General features: G+C 36.8%; 1 protein-coding gene across 1 annotated transcript in view; it reads right to left on the bottom strand.

Annotated features, from left to right (window-relative positions):
* Positions 1-1,183: 1,183 nt before the first annotated feature.
* Positions 1,184-22,953, bottom strand: part of glis1b (GLIS family zinc finger 1b) — a 75,511-nt gene continuing 53,741 nt past the window's right edge. Inside the window, 6 exon segments of the mRNA XM_016272965.1 lie at positions 1,184-2,123; positions 3,631-3,789; positions 6,656-6,816; positions 18,291-18,447; positions 20,503-20,680; positions 22,017-22,127. Of these exon segments, the coding sequence (XP_016128451.1) occupies positions 1,990-2,123; positions 3,631-3,789; positions 6,656-6,816; positions 18,291-18,447; positions 20,503-20,680; positions 22,017-22,127 (900 nt within the window). The 3' untranslated portion in view covers positions 1,184-1,989.

Below are 22,953 nucleotides of genomic sequence, written 5' to 3'. Positions count from 1 at the left end.
TCGTTTTATTATAGCTTTCTATATATTTTTATCATGCCTGTGAGGCAATTCACTGAGTTTAGGTTCATCATTGTGAAGCGCTCCTGCTCAAGACCGAGACGGCAGAAAGCGTTTGTTTTCTTTATTTTATAAAAGCACAATGTTTTGTTGATATTGTGAGTGCACACAAATAAAATACAGTTTAGAATGATGTATTACACTTACCTTTATTAGCAAAAATGTAATGTATTTTAAGTTGTTTCCACTGTTAGAAAAAAATGCAAGTGATCACGCTGGCGCCTCCATGTCCTGCAGTGTGCTTTAGCTTCCATTCTCCATAAGCTTTTTTGGGAGAAGGGGAAAAAAGACTGGCTAGGGCCTATATTTGATGCCCGTGCAGGGCTCTAATCACTTCATCCATCGCGGTTTTGTTCTCTGTTGTTTTCTTCTGTTAGCATGCTCTTGATATATGTATTTTAGCATTTTGTTGAGTTTAAAACGTGTGACGCATTCGTTCTGCTCTCACTGATCATTTGGTAACCCTCCAAAAAACCTCTGTGCGGTGTGTGTACCCTCGGAAGAAATCCTGCAGGCGCCCCTGGCTATTATATAATTTTTTTTTATTTGTTCTATTTATTCCTGTCACTGTCACTTCAGCTCATGTTTTGAGAGTCCAAATTAAAAAAATCAATTATGTACTTAAACAATGACAATAAAGTGATTGAATCTTGAATATGAATCATTCAGATTCCAGGTAAAAAAAAATATTTGTGAAATTATGAATAATTATTCTCATGCCTGATTGTATACAACTAAAACTTATATGACTCATCTCAGTTTTTTAGAGTGATGTTTTCTATGGTCTCATTTGTGATATTTAGTATTTATTTGAAACCTGAAAGGATTGTTCACCCAAAAATTTGAATTTAAGTAAATGAAGTAAATAAGTAAATGAAAATTATTCCTTTAAGGATATGTATGTTATGACATCCTCTCCAAAAGGGGGCAGACTCCACCTAAGAATAGTCTGCAATAGTTTATTAAATTAAAGTTTTTCCTGCTCAGTTCATTTATATGGCTGGGACTAGTTCCAATAAACTTTTAAAAGTAAAGGGAACATATGCAAATCATTTGCAAAATATCTTGCAATTTGATTCTCCAGTATGTTGCATAGTGTTTAAACTGAATTTAATGATATTGGAGTCAGAGTAACACCATATTTATTTAGTTAAACAGTCAACATAATTACCACAGCTCTAAAATATACAATGATGAGCATTAGACCACAATATTCAAGAGTCATTTATTTTCAGAGATTGACAATTATTAATATTAAACTGTACATTTTATACATACGTTGAAGTGTGGTAGATATTAAAGCCATCAACCATTACAAAATAAAGAACTCTGTTTATCTGGGATGATGACAACCAAATGACAAAGCAATACAAACATTTGCAAACATTCACTGACAAAACACAGCAACACTAAATAATTGTTTCCAACACAACAGCCAACAAATCCGAAAAAGAGCTCTGAGAGGGAAATGTGGAACTCATCACTGATGAGCTGTGGTGGTTCTGAAGTTTCTATCAAACCGTTCCAAAAAGTCACAATAGGATCTGAGCTGACCAGCTGGATTTATTAAGACTAGTGATGCCTTGATGACGACAAGGGAGTATCTCATGAGATTTTGAACATATCTTTCAAAACACTGTGGAAAAAAAGCACAATTTCATAACATCCACAAATAAACATGCCACAACACAAACCCCTCATCATTTAACCTTCGTTGCTGTGGAATAGCAGCTTTTCGCATAGTCAAGGAAGCAGATATGTCAGTCCAATTGAGGTGATCCAACTATGCATTTCAGGGAACAAAAGACGAATTTTGAGAAAAAAAAAATCTAAACTCTTGATAGGTTGAAACTGCATAGATAAAAGAAAAGAGAGTTTTGGTCTAAAAGAAGACAATTGTGTTGATAGCCGACAAGGTAAGCTAAGCTGGTCCTATGTTTCTGTGTACACTGACGACATTTGGCTCAAGCCGCGATCGAAGCCGCCCACCTGAAAGAAAACACTCTCCTCTGTGCCCGGTGAGAACTGGCAACCCGATCCTATGATGTCCGGCACCAAGCTGAAACCTTTGCATTATGAAGAGAGAAAAAAAGGGTAAATATGGAAAAATGTGTTAAACTTGTATTAAACTCTAAGAAAAAGTGCAAAAAAATGTCCTGTTAGCCCATAAGTACCTTTGAGGTATTAATTATGCTACTAATGTGCACCCATGAAGGGAAGATAAGGTTGTCAATTTGAGGGTACAGCCCAATTTTTGCAGATTTGAAAAACAATAAGATGAAATACAACAAAAATAATTGGTAGGGCAGTGAAACAAATTGATGGGTAATATGGGAAAGAAAAACGACAAGATGACTACAAGCCAGATCAGTTGAGCTGTTACTAACCATGTTGCTTATTACTGTTGATGTGCTGACATGAAGCTACAGCGCCATAATGTATAATGACAAATTACTATATCAGGTACTTAAATGTATTGTGATATTACTTAATAAAAGGATTTGTGGAGGTAAAAGTGTAGTCACATTTACTGTTCTGCAAATTTTCACAGCCAAAATGCAGTCATTTCAATCTGCTCAATTTCAAGTGAGGGCAAAAGTAGTGAAGGCTAAACAAAGCATTATTCTATTTTAAATAAATATAAAAATGAATCATGCTCTGATACATTGCTTTAATGTCAAAAGCGGCGTTTTAAACCATCACTGGGCGAAAGATTTCCCCATACCAATTTTGTAAAGGGTTTAAGCTGGTCACACAAATTCGCAGTGTTGACCAATAGAAAGCTGCTTGATAAAAGTGACTTCTTTGTGAGCTGTGCTTTATACAACGCTACTCTACTGACAATAGACACATTTTTATGCCCTAGTAATTTCACTAATGAGACTGCACTTTAAGGGGGTATTTGTGTATACCTGTGGAAGAGGTGCTGGTGGAACAGCTCATGTGGAAGCCATTGTGTTGGTTTGTGTTGAAGCTGTGGGACTCTGCAGGTTGATGGCCGCCACTGATGGACTGGTCCATTCTGTAGCCGTCGCCAAAATGGAAACAGCTCTGGAAATTGCCACGGTAATCTGTGTACACATACCCAAACACAAAGTAAAACATCAGAATCAAATGTCATTCAAACTTTTCAAAATGTTCAAAACAAACTAGCGATGGCAAAAACCACAGAAAGCCTGCATTCCTGTTTGTATTTCTATTTTTGGACTATCCCCTTGTTTCTCTGGGGTTGCTTCCAGAAGTGTTAAACAAGAAGTCTCTCTCAGATGGGGGTCTTGGATTTGAGGTGGTACAGTACACACACACATGTACATCTGTGTCCTGACAAGGAAGTTGAGCATTTCTCTTTCCCAGCAGTTCTTTTGACAGACAGCTGAGCTGTTTTGGCCAATTTTGTAAAGGGTTTAAGCTGGTCACACAAATTCGCAGTGTTGACCAATAGAAAGCTGCTTGATAAAAGTGACTTCTTTGTGAGCTGTGCTTTATACAACGCTACTCTACTGACAATAGACACATTTTTATGCCCTAGTAATTTCACTAATGAGACTGCACTTTAAGGGGGTATTTGTGTACCTGTGGAAGAGGTGCTGGTGGAACAGCTCATGTGGAAGCCGTTGTGTTGGTTTGTGTTGAAGCTGTGGGACTCTGCAGGTTGATGGCCGCCACTGATGGACTGGTCCATTCTGTAGCCGTCGCCAAAATGGAAACAGCTCTGGAAATTGCCACGGTAATCTGTGTACACATACCCAAACACAAAGTAAAACATCAGAATCAAATGTCATTCAAACTTTTTTCTATATGTTCAAAACTTAAACTAGCGATGGCAAAAACCACAGAAAGCCTGCATTCCTGTTTGTATTTCTATTTTTGGACTATCCCCTTGTTTCTCTGGGGTTGCTTCCAGAAGTGTTAAACAAGAAGTCTCTCTCAGATGGGGGTCTTGGATTTGAGGTGGTACAGTACACACACATGTACATCTGTGTCCTGACAAGGAAGTTGAGCATTTCTCTTTCCCAGCAGTTCTTTTGACAGACAGCTGAGCTGTTTTGGACTGGGTGGTTTTAGAGCAAAAAGCTTCCTCTTGTGGTTCCAGGCGTTACTTTCAGCCCACATGGTCTGGCTGATGCACACAGCACTGCAGAGACTACGCCAGCTCTCACACTGATGGGACTCTCTGACATCAAACACTGAGATTTGCTGAGATTTTTCAACAGGTATATTCCAATAGATCACAATTAAAGGCAGGCAACTGGAACTGTGAGAGTTTTGATTCTTATTTGTGGTACTTGCTCAGAAAATCATGATTACTAATGTTGCTTTACAATGAAATCAAAATGGACAATTTTTATGGGATACTGCAGTGTTCCTTATAAATTACTGTATCGGTGCACATAATTTTAACCCCATAAAGCCTACTGTGTCAGATGTGACATGTGAACACTTACTGGAGGGAAGCAACTTCTTCAGTTTTTAGAAAAAGCATGTTAAAATGGGAGTATCAAATATGATATATCAGACTTTTGAAGAATGTTCATTGGTTCATCTCTTAATCACTGTATTGCACTGTATCAGATGTTTGCCCTACAATAAAAACTACAGGGCTTTGATCATAAAACCCAGCATTTTAATATCATCTTACCAAGACATATTATGACAACTGATATTTATACATATATATGAATTGGATGCAAATAGTCTGCTATACTGTTAAATATCTCATTGATTTACAAGCAATCAGAATTTCATCTGACTCTTTACCATATACATATCCGCAACGAACAAATTGAATATTTTTGCTCAGTTTGGGCCTCTGAATAAAACAGGTGTTTTTTTCCTCCTTGAGTATGAGCTCCATATATCCTATATACTGTATCATACAATATCAACTATAAAACCTGATGTATCAAATATGATACTCTTCTTTTTTTGCTTTTGTATGAAAGTTCAATAAAATATTAAATTCATTTTTTTCTGGCTATTGCATAAGGCTTTACAGGGTTAAAATAGTTAAGGAAAGACAAATCAAAAGCAATTTCCTTTTAATGCTGACTTCACCTTTTATTACCTCATCTTATTGCTCAGATTTGTGTTAGGTTATGTGGCTTCTTGAAGAGATGTGTACTATTACTTTTCTAAGCAATCATACTGAACAATAAAGCAGACAAACAAAAATCCCATAGACTACTGAAAGTGGTATCTGAGGGACTAAAATGATTTTAGCGACTTTGCAGTGGGCTGTAAATTACTGTATCGGTGCACATAATTTTAACCCCATAAAGCCTACTGTGTCAGATGTGACATATGAACACTTACTGGAGGGAAGCAACTTCTTCAGTTTTTAGAAAAAGCATGTTAAAATGGGAGTATCAAATATGCTACATCAGACTTTTGAAGAATGTTCATTGGTTCATCTCTTAATCATCACTGTATTGCACTGCATCAGATGTTTGCCCTACAATAAAAACTACAGGGCTTTGATCATAAAACCCAGCATTTTAATATCATCTTACCAAGTCATATTATGACAACTGATATTTATACATATATATGAATTGGATGCAAATAGTCTGCTATACTGTTAAAGATCTCATTGATTTACAAGCAATCAGAATTTCATCTTACTCTTCACCATATACATATCCGCAACGAACAAATTGCATATTTTTGCTCAGTTTGGGCCTCTGAATAAAACAGGTGTTTTTTTCCTCCTTGAGTATGAGCTCCATATATCCTATATACTGTATCATACAATATCAACTATAAAACCTGATGTATCAAATATGATATTCTTCTTTTTTGCTTTTGTATGAAAGTTCAATAAAATATTAAATTAAAAAAAAATTTCTGGCTATTGCATAAGGCTTTACAGGGTTAAAATAGTTAAGGAAAGACAAATCAAAAGCAATTTCCTTTTAATGCTGACTTCACCTTTTATTACCTCATCTTATTGCTCAGATTTGTGTTAGGTTATGTGGCTTCTTGAAGAGATGTGTACTATTACTTTTCTAAGCAATCATACTGAACAATAAAGCAGACAAACAAAAATCCCATAGACTACTGAAAGTGGTATCTGAGGGACTAAAATGATTTTAGCGACTTTGCAGTGGGCTCTTTTAATTTGGGCCAGTGAGCAACTACCTAACAAACACTCAGAACAACTTAGCAACACATTAAAAAAAACATTCTGAATAACTTAGAAAGCAAATAACAACACCCTGGCAACCAACCACAACACCCAAAAATCATCGTGGTGACCACCACAAAGAATGGAAAAATCTAGTTTAATATCCACATTGAAAAAATGTTGGTGTAGGGTTTACTCTGAAATTATTTGTGAAATTTACTAACAATTTCTAAGTGAAAATTGTTTCAAAGAAATGGAAAGTAACACACTGAATACAAATTTAGAAGTAGAAAGACTGAAGTAGTATTTTCTTGTAAAATGTAATCCGGTGTTTTCTTTTATTTACTTCGAAAAATACTTCTTTTTTTTCCACAGTGAGTTTTAAATCAGCCTGAAGGAAGTGCTGGACTTTTGATGTGTGTGAAGACTACCACCCAATAAAACCAGAGCAAACAAACACAGAAGGTCTCGTACCCTCACTTGAAGGCAGGTTGTGAAAGGCGGTGTAGGGTTTCTGGTGAGTGTGGAGGTGTTGCTGGCTGGAGGAGGAGTTCTGTTGCTTCTCTAGTGTTGGTGGAGGAGACGTGGCGGCCTTCAGGAGACTGATCCCTGGAGACAGCAAAGCTCCGGATAACCTGGAAGAGAGAAAGTGAGCGTTAACTATTAAGATTAATGGTGGAAGATAAGCAGGCCAAAACAATGCTATAAAATTTCATATAGAGAATATAATTTATACGAGTCCTGTGAATATTACTTTATAGCAACTTTATAGCCTCACCCCATCCTACCTTTAACTCTGAGAAAGATCTGAGAGGATTACCTCAGAAAAAGAGTCACATAGCCTAAAGTGAAACATTATTTATTTATTTCATTCATTTATTTTTTATTTACTCTAACATGCTTTATCCTTTTCCAATTCTCGTTATAATGGAAAGTCAAGAGCCTGGTTTTGATTGAGTACAAGCCCGTTCTTCACTCCAGATGCCACTTATACATAACATGCTCCTGACTTACTGTACACAGTGATGGCTTTGGGGAAGTTATGATAGCTTGCACACAATGGAACAAATAAAGGCTTTGTTAGTGCCATTAGATGCAGCTGTCACAAGCAAGTCTTCAAATATGCAAAACCAAGTTCCAGCGAGACGCGGAGTGCCAACCCAATGGCCCTGTGAAGTCGTTCCTGCCCCCTAAGTCAAGGCTCTCTGCCTTTAGTGCACACATCAAAGAGTCATATACTGAATTTCAGAAATGAACAGAGAACAAAAACTAACTCAAAGAATCGCCTGTTTAAACAGAAGTATAACAAACAGATGCTAGTCATGGAGAGATATTATGAGGACATATGCAGTTATAATGTAAGATATGGAGGGACTGTTCATTCTCCCTAACGATATATGAGATCAGTATTTAGAAACATGTTTACTTTTCTTTCTTAAATATTAAAGACCTCGTAGAATAAATATTAGGATTTTATAGCTTTTTCCATGGCACTCTTTGCTAAAACACATTCACTGTATAAGCTAGTCTACTCCCAAATACTGATCAAATTCACTTTTAGAAGATAAACACTACGGTTCAAAGATGTTTTTTAAACAAAATTAATACTTCTATTCTGTAATTACACAGTAAATGTAGCGAAAATGACAGTAGAGACATATAAATGCTGTTCTTTTGAATTTATCAAAGAAATCTAAAAAAAAATGTATCGTAGTTTCCACAAAAATATTAAGCAACACAACTGTTGTCAATATTGCTAATAATAAGAAATGTTTCTTAAGCACCAAATCAGCAGAATGATTTCTGAAGGATCATGTGACACTGAAGACTGGAATAATGACTGCTGAATATTCAGTTTTGCCATCACAAGAATAAATTACATTTGAAAATATATTCAAGTAGAAAACATTTATTTTAAACTGCAATAATATTTCACAATATTACTGTTTTTACTGTATTTTTGATCAAATAAAAGCAGCCTTGATGACCATAAGAGGCTTCTTTCCAAAACATTAAAAATCTTACCGACCCCAAACTTTTGAATGGTATTGTACACATTATTATTTACAATCTTTCTTGTCTGGAAAAATGAAGCAAAAACATTGATGACTCATCCTGCACTGCACCAATTTTTGTCCAATCAAATGCTCTTGAATGAGAATGTCCCTCCACCAATATTGTGTGCAACCCAGCAGCAAGCAGCAAATGTTTGTTAATTGATATTTGATCCTTTGATATGTCCCACACAAACTACAAAAAACATAAATAAATTAGTGTTAATTAGGCCAGTGATATGATCTCATGTGAGTGATTTTAAACATTAAAAAACAAAAACTATTGCTACGAGTAACACTTTTTTAAACAAAGGAAACCTTACATGCACATTTAGAGCATGTACATTTAAACAGACACATTATAAATTGCATTTAAATTGCCTTTTGTACTATCATCCACAGAGTTAAGACCTAGCGAAGCGCTAATGTAAAATTTGGACTCCAATGAGCTGATCATTCTTTTTTTATTTATGTTTCAGGCCTCATGTGGGAGTGATATTTCCCATCGTTCATTTGCCCAGAATCTGATAAGGACTTCCTTGGATGTTACATCTGTTAGACCATTATGTCGTTTTTCACTCTTAGCCAAATTTACATTCCAAGGACTCGGTTTCATCACAAGTGCATAAAAAAAACTTTTTAACTGTGCTCGGATGTAACCCCATGAGTTCATGGGGCTCTTCTCAAACAGCCATGTCCTCAAAAGCGTTGCTAACATATTTCACAAGGCATGCAGCAAATATACATTTAGGAATTAGAGTTAGAAGGCTAGCCTGTGTTCGTATGCAGGAAAGCTGTTCGGATCTAGTCGCTGGCTATGTATCTGACGTACGGCCATGTGTTTCTGCGGAGAGCACGGCGGCAGCATTCCCTCTGGGAGATGCTGTCAGCACAAGCTCAGGAAACAGTTATACTGTTCATATTTTAACAAGCAGCCTCTATGTGCAGCTAAAGTGAATCATGCTATAATCACTGCCAGCTGCAGCTCGCTAAGGCTCCAGGAATGAGGGGAATCTTTCATATGCAAGATTAATCTCTCCCTTCAGTATTTACCTTCACTGATCATCTGCTTTCACCTTCGCAGGCTCTTTTTGTGACTATACAGCCTGTGTCTCACGTCATAAGAGCTTGTATGGCTGCTGACCTACGGATCATTCAAAAGTTGATGTTCATCTAATCTTCAAAAGTGATAGAAAAGCATTTGGCTTGTTCAAGTATGACACTTAAGTCGAACTGGATGTAAACCAGGAAAGAAAAGTACAGTTGATGCTGTACGACTTTTACACTGTTATAAAACATTTCTGTTTCAAATAAATGCTGTTCTTTTTTTACATTCTATTCATCAAAGAATCCTGAAAAAAGGTATAAATGTTTCCATGAAAATATTAGGCAGCACAACTGACCCTTTGCAAAGACCCGCGGCCCCTTCACACAGTGAAAAATACAATCACGGAGCAAAGAGGAAACTGACACCGTGACGACAGACAAGACAGAACAGGTTATTTTTGGTATGAAAAAGTCTCAGCTTACAAATTGTGTCATTTTATAAGAAATTCAAACTATAAATACCGTTTGGCTCTTTAATGTGTCGTGACAGATCGCTTTAGCGCCTCAGCACGTGAACAGATTTTTTTCATATTTACTAGTTATAGTATGGAGTAAACATGAATGAACATCAGAAGGTGTCTTGTTTCAACCGCGGAAAGACGTCAATACACACCATTTTTTAATGTTTAAGTCCACCCACATTAAAGGGGTCATATGATGCGATTTCAAGTTTTCCTTTCTCTTTGGAGTGTTACAAGCTGTTCGTGAATGGATAAGATCCCTAAAGTTGCAAAGACTAAAGTCTCAAACCCAAAGAGTTATTCTTTATAAAAGTTAAGACTCGTCCACGCCCTCCTAAAACGCCTCATTTAAACACGCCCCCACATGTCTACGTCACGGTGTGGGAAGATTTGCATAATGCCGCCCAAATGTTCAGGCAAAGAAAGAAGGCGTAACTTTGATTCTCGCTGTAGTATTGTTGCTGCCGCCATGTCGTGGAGACCCTGTGTGTTTCGTTGTGAAAGCGAAACTACTTTGTTTGGCCTTCCAAAAGAGGACACGACTAGACATCAGTGGTTAAGTTGTATTTACACACGCTGTCCCAGAACAGTTCAAACCAAATATTCAGATGTGTGCAGCGCATTTTATAGAGGACAAGGACTGTTTCCTGGGAGAGTAGCATACAATGCCGGTGTTCTGACAAATAATGCTGACTCGAAACATGTAAGTACGCTTTCATATTTAAAGGATTTGCCACTGACTATTCAAACGTGAGTTTTGACCAGTGTAGAGCAGTGCTAGTTGTTTGTTCTTTCTCCGATCACAAATGCAGACATTGTTTTAAGTTTACGTGGCGCGATGCAACGCAACGCGTAAAAAGACAGTATAAGTCATTATAATCAGTAATTATGTCCCCAATGGATGCTACAAATGCCTCATTTCGTCGCACTGGGACACGGCATCACAGTATGGTAAGGGGCGTAACATTTCCGTCACACACTTGAGGTATTCAGCCAATCACAACGCACTAGATAGCTGGCCAATCACAGCACACCTCGCTTTTCAGAACGATGAGCTTTGTAAAAATCGACGCGTTTCAGAAAGGCGGGGCATAGAGGAGAAACAATAATGTACAGTATGTGGAAAATAATGTTTTTTGAACCTTAAACTGCATAAACACATTTCATTACACCAAATACACAAAATAATGTTATTTTTTAGCAATGTCATATGACCCCTTTAATCTACTCCTGTCTGGTTTGTTTGTCTGACGAAATGGCCGATTCGGCGACTGGGCTGGCATAAAGTTGGCTTGATGTTGGACGTTCAAATTTAGGGACCGTCTCTAAAGATACATACGACATTGGTATACACTTTTCTAACTTCAATAGCATTTGAGGAGAATGACTTGCATTCATGAAACTGTACAGGTGTTAACTATAATGCACACTTTTTAGATTTTATGCATTATGATTTGTCAGACTGCCTGTCAATCAAACTCAAACTCTCTCTATATATATATATATAATATGATACACAGTACCTATCATTATTTTGGCGTTATTTTGGCAAAAACATGCCAATTGGGAATTAAAATAAACTTCCAGAAATTTTAAATAAATACATTTTCATTTAAATTAGATGTTTATTTACATTTTCTATTGATCGCAGCAGCAGTAATTCAACAAAATATAGCCATATCCTCCATTCAGAATCAGCAAGATGGGGAATTGAGTAATGCAAAATTGTACTTTTGACTGATTTTTGAGCCTTCTAAACTGGTTATTTTGAGTCAGGAGTGATGGGATAGGAAACTTTGGTCTACTATCTATCTTAAAAAAGGCAATGATGATGAGTCGACTTCAGGAACTTCAAAGCATAATGACCTAACCCTTAATAGTTTGCTTGTGAACAAAGTGTTTACAAATGGTATTTCTTCAAAGTAGCAGATTGAGTAATAAAGGCAAAGTGTTTAATGCTGACTGTGATTCAGTGAATGTGACTTCATGGGAACATGTGTGAATATCCCAGAGCATCGCTCAGTTGACATGAGTAAGTCCTTACTCAGCACAGCAGACATGATTCAGTGAACGGGACGTGCTCCATGTTAAAGAACATAGTTACTTTACGTCTGGCTCAGAAAGTTACCACCAAAAGGATCAAAGAACTACTGTCTAAATGGGACATAGCAACTTTGACCACAAAAAAAAAATAACATTAATGTGGACGAACCACTGGGGGTTTGAAGTTAAGTTGACACTGGTGACACACATTGAAAAGTTACATTTTGGATGATGGAATAATAATGTTATTAAATGCAGACTGCGAGGTTCATGAAAAGCTCAGTCGTAGTGTCACGTTCCAGTTTAAGCCCTGTTAGAGGGGTCAAAGACCTTACAAATTGTGCAACAGAGGTGCTGCTTTGAGGGGTGAGGGAGTCCTTATGCTCAAACACAAATCCTCCAGGAGTTGGCTGGAGACAAAATAGATCAAGATGGAGTTTTTTTCCCCCACATCCTTTTTGAAAGAAGATTCATGAAGAAGAGTGCTCTGTTCTCAGTTTGTCTTGTCTCACCTGTCAGGTTGTGCTCCGCTGGGAGATGGCGTGCATGAGAGAGCGTGGATATCCCCGGTGTCTCACGGTAAGCTCTTCTGATTGAAGAACCAAGTGGCCGCTGACTTGGCACGGGTCAGTGGGAACCTTTCTGGTTCTGGTTAGCAAACTAAAGCCACTCGTGAGAGATCAGGCCCTTACTGATCCAAGCCTATTGCTTGCTTCTAAACACTCAAAAGCTAAAGTGCTCAAACGCTCAATACGCAGTCAAGCGGGGAAATTAGTTTAAGATACAATGTAATAGTATTGCTACCGTTTAGATCAGCGGGTGATACTGAAACCTGCTGAAATGGACTCAAGTTCATGGAATTTTATTCTTTATGACTATATTTTATGACACTAAATTATGTTTTATTAACAAAGTTCAGGAGGAGCATGTTCAGATAATTAACCTAATTAACACAAGAGGAGCACAATCAGTAATCAACCTAATTAACAAGATAAGAGGTTTATATACGTATACACAGCAGACCTACCTCTGTTCCTTGACAGTTTTCCAGCATCCCTCCACTACCCCTTCTCCGCACTTACAACTATTTCTATCCTAACCTGTGGGGGGGGGGGGGGGGGGGTGTGGGGGGTGGGGGGCAAAATGACTGCAGTCATTGATCTTTGATCCATGACAAAAATTTGCATTCCATTAGCATGGCATGTAAATATTAAACATGGCAGAATGTGCCATATTCTTTTTGTCAGTGCTCTAATGATAGTAATCCTGGCTACAAAACAAGCACAAATGCAACTCTTAAGCAAAATACGCATAACCTTTACTCTGTTTATTATATGTAAGTGTGAACTCGTGAATCAGACTTTTATGAGACTAAATATATGTAATGTTAGTCAAAAGTTTAGAATTACTAGGATTTTCTTAAAGTTTTTGAAATAAGTCTCTTACCAATTTATTTAATAAAAATACAGTAAAAACTGTAGTATTGTGTGATATTATAACTAACTGTTATATATTTTAATATATTCTAAATTGTCTTTTATTTCTGTCATGACAAAAATTAAAAGGTTTTCAGGGTCAAATGATCCTTCAGAAATCCTTCTAATATGCTAATCTGATGCTCAGTTATTAATAATTGTTCTTATTATCAGTATTGAAAACAGTTTTTGCTGCTAATTTGTTTTAATTATATTTTGTGAAAACCATGATATACTGTATATTTTTCAGGATTCTTTGATGGATAAAAAGGGGGGGAAAGTGCATTTATTTTTTATTATTAATTTTTTTTAATTAATTTTTTGTAACATTATAAATGTCTTTGCTGACACTTTATAAATAAAATTATTACATTTATTTATTTTTTTTAATCTTTCTTAACCTAAACATTTGAATGGTAGTGCATCATGGTTTCCACAAAAAATATAAAAAAAATAAAAATATATATGTTTTCAACATTGATAATAATAAGAAATTTTTCTTGAGCAATATAATAATATTTTACAGTATTACTGTTTTTCCATATTTTTGGCAAAAATTATTGCAGCTTTGGCGAGCATAAAAGACTTCTTTCAGAAACAATCCAACCCCAAATTTTTGAACAGTAGTGAATATAAACGTACTCCAATAAAAAATATAAAAAATTTTATATCCTCTCGTTAATACAAACCTGTTTCTCATTACCATTAAGGTACACCAGGATCGGCTATTCCTAATTTTACTGTAAAACTGTCACCTACAAAGCACGTAAATGAAGCCGTTGAGGTGCCAGTGCCACCCATTAAGCCCCTCGGCCCTTCTGCCTCCCTCCATCTCAAACTTCACACAACGGAGACCGCTAGATGTATTTTCACTGGCATATTTTTTAATATTAGCTTCAGAAAATGACACTAGTATTTGCGAAGTAAAAGGAGTCTAAATGGGCCATTTCAGCCAGGGTAAACACATTTAGCAATGAGGTCAGAGGCTGCAGCAGTGGAGTCAAGCAAGTTAGATAATTTTGTCAAAATGTTTAACGTCCTGCTAAACCATTTGGGGAAAAAAAGAGCGGCAGCTGCTGTTGACTTTGGCAGCCAAGTGTATACTCTAGGCTTTAAACATGTAAATCAAAATGCTCCATCTTCAAATGTAAGTAGACGTTTCATACCTGGTTAGTTGTAGGTCCTGGCAGAGATGTGGCGTTAGATGGATGGCATAAAGCGTGCTATATGTGTGTGTACATTTCTAATCGGGAACCCCAACTCTAATGACTTCCGCAAACAAGAAGACGGACATTTTCTTAACACTGCGTTGTCAGCGCGACTGTATGGGGAAGTTATAATATTACAGCTGACACTAGACTTACTAGGTTGATAAAATACTAAATTTCAAGCTCAACATATGCTCATTACTTCCAAAAAAAGTTCATGTCCACCTTCATCTCATGCTTTGTGTGAAAGGTGTGTATAATCTTACATTTTCGCAGACTTAAACCTTCAGCATCAGTGAATAGCAGAGTCCTCCGTACGCTCGAATATGTCATCGTGACCTTCAGTGCAATAGCATATAGAGTTACACACGTATCCTCTGAGCTGGTTTCATTCAGCTCTCATTCCTCTCCAAGTAGCAGTAATTGTTTGTGGAGCTTTAAAATGGCTCGCTAATTTTCTTGAACTTTTTTTGCGTTCTTTACGTGACTTGGAAAAACAGCTCACCTTCCAAAAAGGTTTTAAAGAACATGACAACTCACTGCAGTCTGGACACATTTTATGGATGTTGGAGTACTTTTGCTAGAAATTGATGTATCCAATGGTCTTATGCTAATGAAAACGTCACTTTGATTGAAATTTCAAGCTCAAAAAATATATATTTACACACATTAACAGTGCATCATGTTTTTGTTTTCCCTGGGAATCAAACCCACAACCTTGGCGTTGTTAGCACGATGCTCAACCAGTTGAGCAAACAGGAAGAGAAAAAGAATAAGAGTATAGCTCATTATTGTTTCAATAGGGCCATGTTGTTTACAAGCTCTTGAATAAGTTTCTGTTCTAAGATGTGGGTGAAATTAGTTAATTTACTTAACACTGCACTTTTGCTTTTGTTTAACTATGATAAAGAACAGAAAAATCCCATTTAAATCAGATGCTTTGAAAGAACAGATCTGTTCTATTTTTTTTCTCCTTTTCTCTTTCTCACTTCCAGCATCTCTGTTTGTCACTATACACATTGCACGTCTTGATGACACATTGGATTTGCAGCTCTGGACTTGGCTGGTCCAGAGGGAAATCATGGTTTTTAATGGGAAACATGCCTCAGTTCTGTTAGGGACATATTAGGCTTCATTGTATTCGTCCTCTGAGTGTTCCAGAACACTAAACACAGCTGCACTCTTAAAAATAAAGGTACTTAAAAGGTTCTTCACAGCGATGCCATAGAAGAGCCATTTCTGGTTCTACAAAGAACCATTCAGTCAAAGGTTCTTTAAAGAACCATCTCTTTCTTACCTTTTTATAATCTGAAGAACCTTCTTTCGCCACAAAGAACCTTTCGTGACACCGAAAGGCTCTTCAGATGTTAAAGGTTCTTTATGGAACCATTTAGACAAAAAGGTTATTCTATGGCATCGTGAAGCACATTTATTTTTAAGAGTGTTGAGGACAGAGAGTAACAGAGGTGTACTCGAAAATCTTTTTTGGGAACACGGTCCTGCTTTAATTACACAGCACTGACACCTCCAAACTGAAGCCAAGAGCACAGAGTTGGTTTATGTTGTGTTAGGGTGACATTGGTTTAATCTAGATTTGCTGGATAAATACACACTGAAGCCAGAGCAAGGGAAGAGCACAGCCGCACGCATCAAATGCATCATAGGGTGTGTGTTTTAGGAGCGTGTTACAATGAAAACAAACGCTCTGTATGGACAAGGGAAAAATCTGCCGGTGGTGCTTTGGATGGTAAATAAATCCAGGCCCCTAAATCAATATGGTTCCTAAACACAGTGAAAAACACATTAGACAGCACACATTACCAAAGAAAATCTGTTATGAGAAAAACCTTGCAGCATTGCAATAGTAACAAGATCCCGGATGTGATTAGTTATTCCGAAGCAATTTGATGACATCAAAAAGCACACATGTGCATTTCGCAGTTATTAGATTTTTTTTTTTTAATAGCTGGTTATTATTCAGGTGTATTTTTCAGAGACTCTTTCTGCTAGTTACATTGTTATACCAGTAAGTGGCGACAAATGATTGTCTTTACAAGCCAGTCAATGAATCAACACATCTGATTCATTCTAAAACAGATTCATTCAGGATTGAAAGAAGTGACTGTCTTTATGAGTGAGTCAGTAAATCATTCCTTCAACCATTTAGTTCAAAACACTGATTTATACCAGAAAAAGTTATGAGCGAGTCAATTAATCATTTACTCAATGACTCATTCAAATTACTGATTTATTCAGGAATTTATCAAAAACATAAATCATGTCTGAATTCAGAAAAAAACACATACTAGTGACCTACTTACTATTTGTATTATATCTTTATATGGAAAAAATTGTAAGATTTTATGCTAGCATTATATTCTGAATTCAGCCACGGATTCATTCCAGAAAGAAAAAAGTGACCCGTATTTATTCAAATGAATCATTCAAAAACATGCATTCATTCAGGAATGAAACAAGTGAAAATCTTCGTGAGTCTATTAATAATTTACTCAATGATTAATTCAAAATGACTAATTCATGCCAGACTGAAATCAATGAATCATTACCGATTCATTCAAAAACATAATTCAGCATACTACTTAGTATTTGTACTAGGGCTGTGCCAGCCAGTATCCATCCAGTCAATATGCTTCAGTTAAGTATAATCCATTTATTTCCATTTAGAGTTTCCACTCTCACAAAGCAACCTACCGCCATGCGGTTGGACAATTGTTTGTATTAACTGACAGGCATCTTAGGCTGACTACTACATCCCTTTAAGCAGGACCCTATAGGTATTATTTAGGTGCAGTGACCGGTATGCAACACCGGCAATCTGATTTATTCAGAAATTGATCCAAAACAGTAGATGCATTCAGAAAAGCATACTAGCATACTACTACTATTTGTACTATTTGAACTATGTCTTTATATGGCAAAAATAGTAAGAGTTGTTGTATGCTAGTATCCTATTCTGTATTCAGCCACTGATTCATTCCAAAAGAAAAAAGTGACCCTGGCTTTATAAATGATTCAAACGATTCATTCCGAAACACAGATTCATTCAGGAATGAAACAAGTGAAAATCTTTAGAAGTGAGTCAATAAATAATTTACTCAGTGACTAGTTCAAAACCACTTATTCATGCTAGATTGAAACAAGTCTATCTTTAAGAGTGAACCAATGAATCATTAACTTAATGATTCATTCAAAAACAATGGCTTAATTCAGCATTCTATTCAGTGTTTGTGCTATATGTTTAATGGCAAAAACAGTTAGAGTAGTGTGCTAGTGTGCTCTTCTGAATTCAGCCACTGATTTTTCCCAGAGAGAAACAACTGATTGTCATTATGAGTGAGTCAAATTCACTCAACTGATTCACTGAAACAATGATTCATTCAGGATGAAACAAGTGACTACTGAGTGAATCATTATATAATTACTTTTTAATTAGACTAAAGTACAACATTTCATCATCATTAATTTCTCATTTCGTCAGACATCTCAGATTGTTCACAGAGCATATCGCAATGCAGGGTGGGATTGCCTTTTCCTCAAAGGATCCATGAAATGCCAACTTTGGTCAAAAGGAGATATCTTTTAGAGATATAACAGTGTGTGTAACTATGCCTACAGTGATATCTGTTACTGTGATGACAACCTTCATCCATTCTGACGTCATCTACACTGATCTTATCCACCCTGCGTGTATGTCAGAGCAACTGGGAGTAAACGTGACGCTCGGAGGGTTAGGTACTCACCCTTCTCGGGTGTTCTCGAGGCCAGACAGCGGGGAGAGATGGTGGGGGCTGCCAATGTCGCGGTCCAGGCGGGGCTGCCTGGGGGGCAGGTCAGGTCCAGAAGAGAGCAACTCAAGTGGGGCTCCATTGTGTGTCGTGCTGGAGCCGGCGTACAGGCCTGGAAGACAAACAAAACTAATGCGCAAAACATGCTTGATAAACCTCAAGGAGCCCTCAAGAACGGCACATTGACCAAATTAAATCTCCACAAAACAGCCCTTAATGGCAACAAGCACTTGTTATGACAACACAAACTCCCTTTTGGATGACAACCACGGCCCTTTTGGATGAAATGAAATGTTCCTGTTCTGTGCTGTTAGCAATTTACTGTACATGATTGATGTTGCCGTGCGGAATGGATTTGATTGACTGTTGCTGTTTTGAACGTAACATCTTTGAGAGATCGGTTCAATTTTAATGGAATGGCAGAACTAATAAGTAGAGACAGATCTACTTGAAGCTACTTGTATTGAAATGAAAGGAACAGGTAGGCTGGATCTTTAGCCAAGGACACATAACCTTGAAGCGAAAAACAGCGGACGCATCAACTTCATCCGCAGTTTATAATGGAAATAACAGTAGTTTTTGCTTGCATAATATATGTGCGTGTTCTGTGTATATTTATTATGTATATACACACACATACAGTATATATTTTGAAAATATTTACATGTGTTTCCATGTCTATATTTATATTAATATAATTTATATTATAAATAAACATATTTAATATATAAACATGACATATTTATCTGAAATACATACTGTACATGCATGTGTGTGTATTTATATATAAATAATAAATATACACAGCACACATACATATATTATGTAAACAAAAACTTTTATTTTGGATGCGATTGTTAGTGTTGAAGAATCCATAACCAACCTTCTCACAGCATATAATTATGGCATGATTAGCATACGTTCAAGCAGCCACAGAAATTGCATAAAATTGTATGGAGCAACCAAACGCAAACCTACACAAAGACACAACAGAGGACTAGAATGCACTTTATACGTGCAAATTACAAAATGACAGAGGTACCACTCCACTTTGCTTTACTTTTTCTACTGGCCCCGGAACAAAGCATAGGGAGAGGTAGAAACATCAGGAACATTAAATGCAGGCATCTTGGCCAGACCCAACCACAACTTCTCCTCTAAACAAGAACAAACAGCCACAGTAACATAACAGGTCCTTCAGGCTAAAGACATTTGCACATTGAAGCAACAACTTATCCCCTTTGAACCGAGCGAATGAGAGAGACGGTGCAAGCCAGGATGTCTATTTTTCCCTGGCACACGTTGGCGGTGATTTAAGCTGTTGCACTGCAAAGTGTGTTTTGTACAAGGATGCTTTAATGATGGGGAGTTCTGCAATTGTCCTTCAAATTACTCTCACACGGACATTTAGGGTCTGTTCTACCTTTCTCTTGCCTGAATTTCTGCTCTTAAAGGAATAGTTCACACAAAAATCTAAATTCTCTCATTTACGCTCATGTCATTCAAAACCTGTACAACAAACGTTCTTCCACAGAATTCTAAAAATGAAATTTTGAAGACTTTCTGTGCAATTACAATTAAAGAGACTAAAACATGCTGGGGAAAAAAAGCAAAGGCATAGTAAAGATGGTCAAATATGCTGTGTTTTAGACATGATGTGTGAGAAACAGACTGAAATTCATGTCAATAATCACTGACAACTGTGGCTAACAACTCTCTGGAGGTAAGGCTGTACAATTTGGAGAAAAAAATGGAATTGTGATTCTTCTGACATGAATTGCATTTTAAAATGTGATAAAAATCGTATACGTATGCTGTGCTTGTTTGTAGATATGCACAACTTTTGACTATATAACAAAATGACAATAAAATAATAAGATTGTCTATTATTTTTGTTTGATATTTTATTTAGTAGTAATAATAATTATTAATTAATCATAATCATAATTATTATTATTTTGTTGTTGTTATTATTAAATAAAAATAATAATACATCACATAATTAAATAATAGAAAAATAATAATAATAATAATAATTATTATTATTACAATATATTTCTTATAGGTTTGGGAAGATGGTTGATTTTACATGTTGCGTTTATCAGTAAATAAAAACGTACATTTCAGTCTGTTTCTCAAAAAAAAACATCATCTGGTTTCAGAAGACCAGAATATAGTCACATGGATCACATTTATGATACTTTAATGGTGCTTTCACGTCCTTTTTGAAGCCTGAATGCGGTGGCAGGACAGTGTGGATGCTGGGAAGGGGCGGGGCCATGAAGATGCTGGATTGACAAACATTCGCTCAGAGCTTCTGATTCTAAATGGGGGCAGGCCCTTAGCTGTCAATAAAAAATATAAGCAATTAAAAGACTAAGCAATAAAAATAGAATGTTGAAAGGAGGAATGCACATTAAAAACATGTGGAACGTCTGTTCCAGAGTGTGATAGTGTGAAAGAAGAAATGAAAAGAGTCGCACTTGTATGAAATGAACTGGGCCCAAACAAAAGTCTTAAATAATAATAATACTAAAAAAACACATCAGTCAGTGGTGACATCCCACACCAGCCAGCAAAGGAAATGACAAGCTTAGAGAGGAACGATTTTTCACCGCAAACAGGAACCTTTGATTGGAAACATGAGGGGATGAGGGGAAAGACATACCCCAACATACACATCGCCCCGAGTACAGGTTGGGACGCCACTCTACCAGCTACAGAGAGGTGGAGGGGTATCTTTTGCTGGTGAGATTAGATTGCAAGGCTGATTTTTCCCTTCTCAAGGTCTGGCAGTAATCATGCGTTATATGCGACATTTGTTTAGAGTTTGGGGAGTCATATGTGTTTAGGACTTTTAGACTGACTTTGAAAGCTCGGATTGTAGCATGGAATTATGTTTAACTGGAAAATTATCTTCGGTCACATGAATTCGTGATGAGTGGACTGAATCTGGAGACGATTCCTCGCAATAAACAACAGGCGAAATGAGCCATGACATGCAACTTGAACGTGTTATATTATTTTAATTCCACTGCAATTAAAATTTTCAAAATAAAAGCTCACAAACTTGTGAATTAGATATAACACAAACACATTTTAATTACACGCAAACTGGCAAAAGAGCACAAACCGCACGTTTTTCATTTGAGATCTTGGTTGAAATCGTCCCAGCCATTCGCAGCGTGCTATAACAGGCGTCGCTCGCGATAGATGGAGTGGGAGTGTTTGTTTGACATCAGCTCACAACATCTGGCCACTGGGGTATAGCGCTGCACAGCTTATTAACAATGGTACACGCTCACATGTGTTTCCGCTTACAACGGCAAGCAAGAAGAACGCATCAGTCAGCTGTCGTTTAGACCAGTGCAACAATGAGGCCATTCTGCTTATAATTACCCACTTTAATGAGGAATGCACTCTTCACAATGTAGATGCTGAAATGTGGTCAGAGTTGATCTATTGTTGGGGAAATGATTTTCAAAGACAAACCTAAGTAGAACCAACTGCATCAAGCCGTGAAAAAGACACAATTGACCATGAAAAATATCTGCTAGAAATGTTTCTCAAGGCTGATGGCAAGAGCCAAAAAGCTAATTGTACTCTGATGTGCTGATGAGATGATTTGAACAGAGACAATTCTAAAAGAGAGAGAGAGAGATATTACGTTTTTACCCTTACCTTCCTACGCACCTGCTGCTCTTTGGCGGAGTGGATCTTCACATGCTTGCGGAGGGAACTGGGGTCTGTATAGCGTTTAGTGCAGCCTGGGATCTGACACGCATATGGTTTCTGAAACAGGAAATGCACAATGAGTCTGAGAATCATAATTATACGCAGTTCAGCTACAAAGAGGACACAGAAACACACTGCTATGGACACAAAGAACACAAAAACATTACATTATGACAGCGTTTATAATTGAGTAGCTATAATTATAGTTTGGAACAGTGCACAACATTTATGAACAGACATGGAAAGTAAAAATACATGACAATTTAGACAAGCAACTATTTTGAACTCCCAAAACAAATGTTGTGTTTTTATTAACGAAAGTCTACATAAAGTCATTAATTCTGCATTAAATTTATAAAAATAAAAGACATAAAAAAATGTGTGTGATACAATTTAATTCACTGTCTACATTTCAAACCTGGAACTGAAAATGTAATTTAAATCTGATAGATTATAAATAGTAATAAAAAAATTTAAGGAGTCATATGATGCGATTTAAATTTTTCCTTTCTCTTTGGAGTGTTACAAGCTCTTGGGGCATAAAGAAGATCTGTAAAGTTGCAAAGACTAAAGTCTCAAATCCAAAGAGATATTCTTTATAAAAGTTAAGAGTCAACCACACCTACCTAAAACAGCTCGTTCTAACACGCCCCCACATGTCTACATCACGATGTGAGAAGATTTGCATAATGCCGCCTAAGTGTTCATGCAAAAAAAGAAGGCGTAACTTTAATTCTTGCTGTTGCCGCCACTGCCATGTTGTGGAGTCGCTGTGTGTTTCGTTGTGAAAGCGAAACTACTTTGTTTGGTCTTCCAAAAGAGGACAGAACTAGAAATCAGTGGTTAAGTTGTATTTACAACACTGTTCCAGAACAGTTCAACC

This window comes from Sinocyclocheilus grahami, unplaced genomic scaffold, assembly GCF_001515645.1.
Source record: "Sinocyclocheilus grahami isolate Dianchi unplaced genomic scaffold, SAMN03320097.WGS_v1.1 scaffold75.1, whole genome shotgun sequence".
In the NCBI taxonomy this organism is placed as follows: Eukaryota; Metazoa; Chordata; class Actinopteri; order Cypriniformes; family Cyprinidae; genus Sinocyclocheilus; species Sinocyclocheilus grahami.
This window is presented reverse-complemented; position numbering and strand designations above follow the sequence as displayed.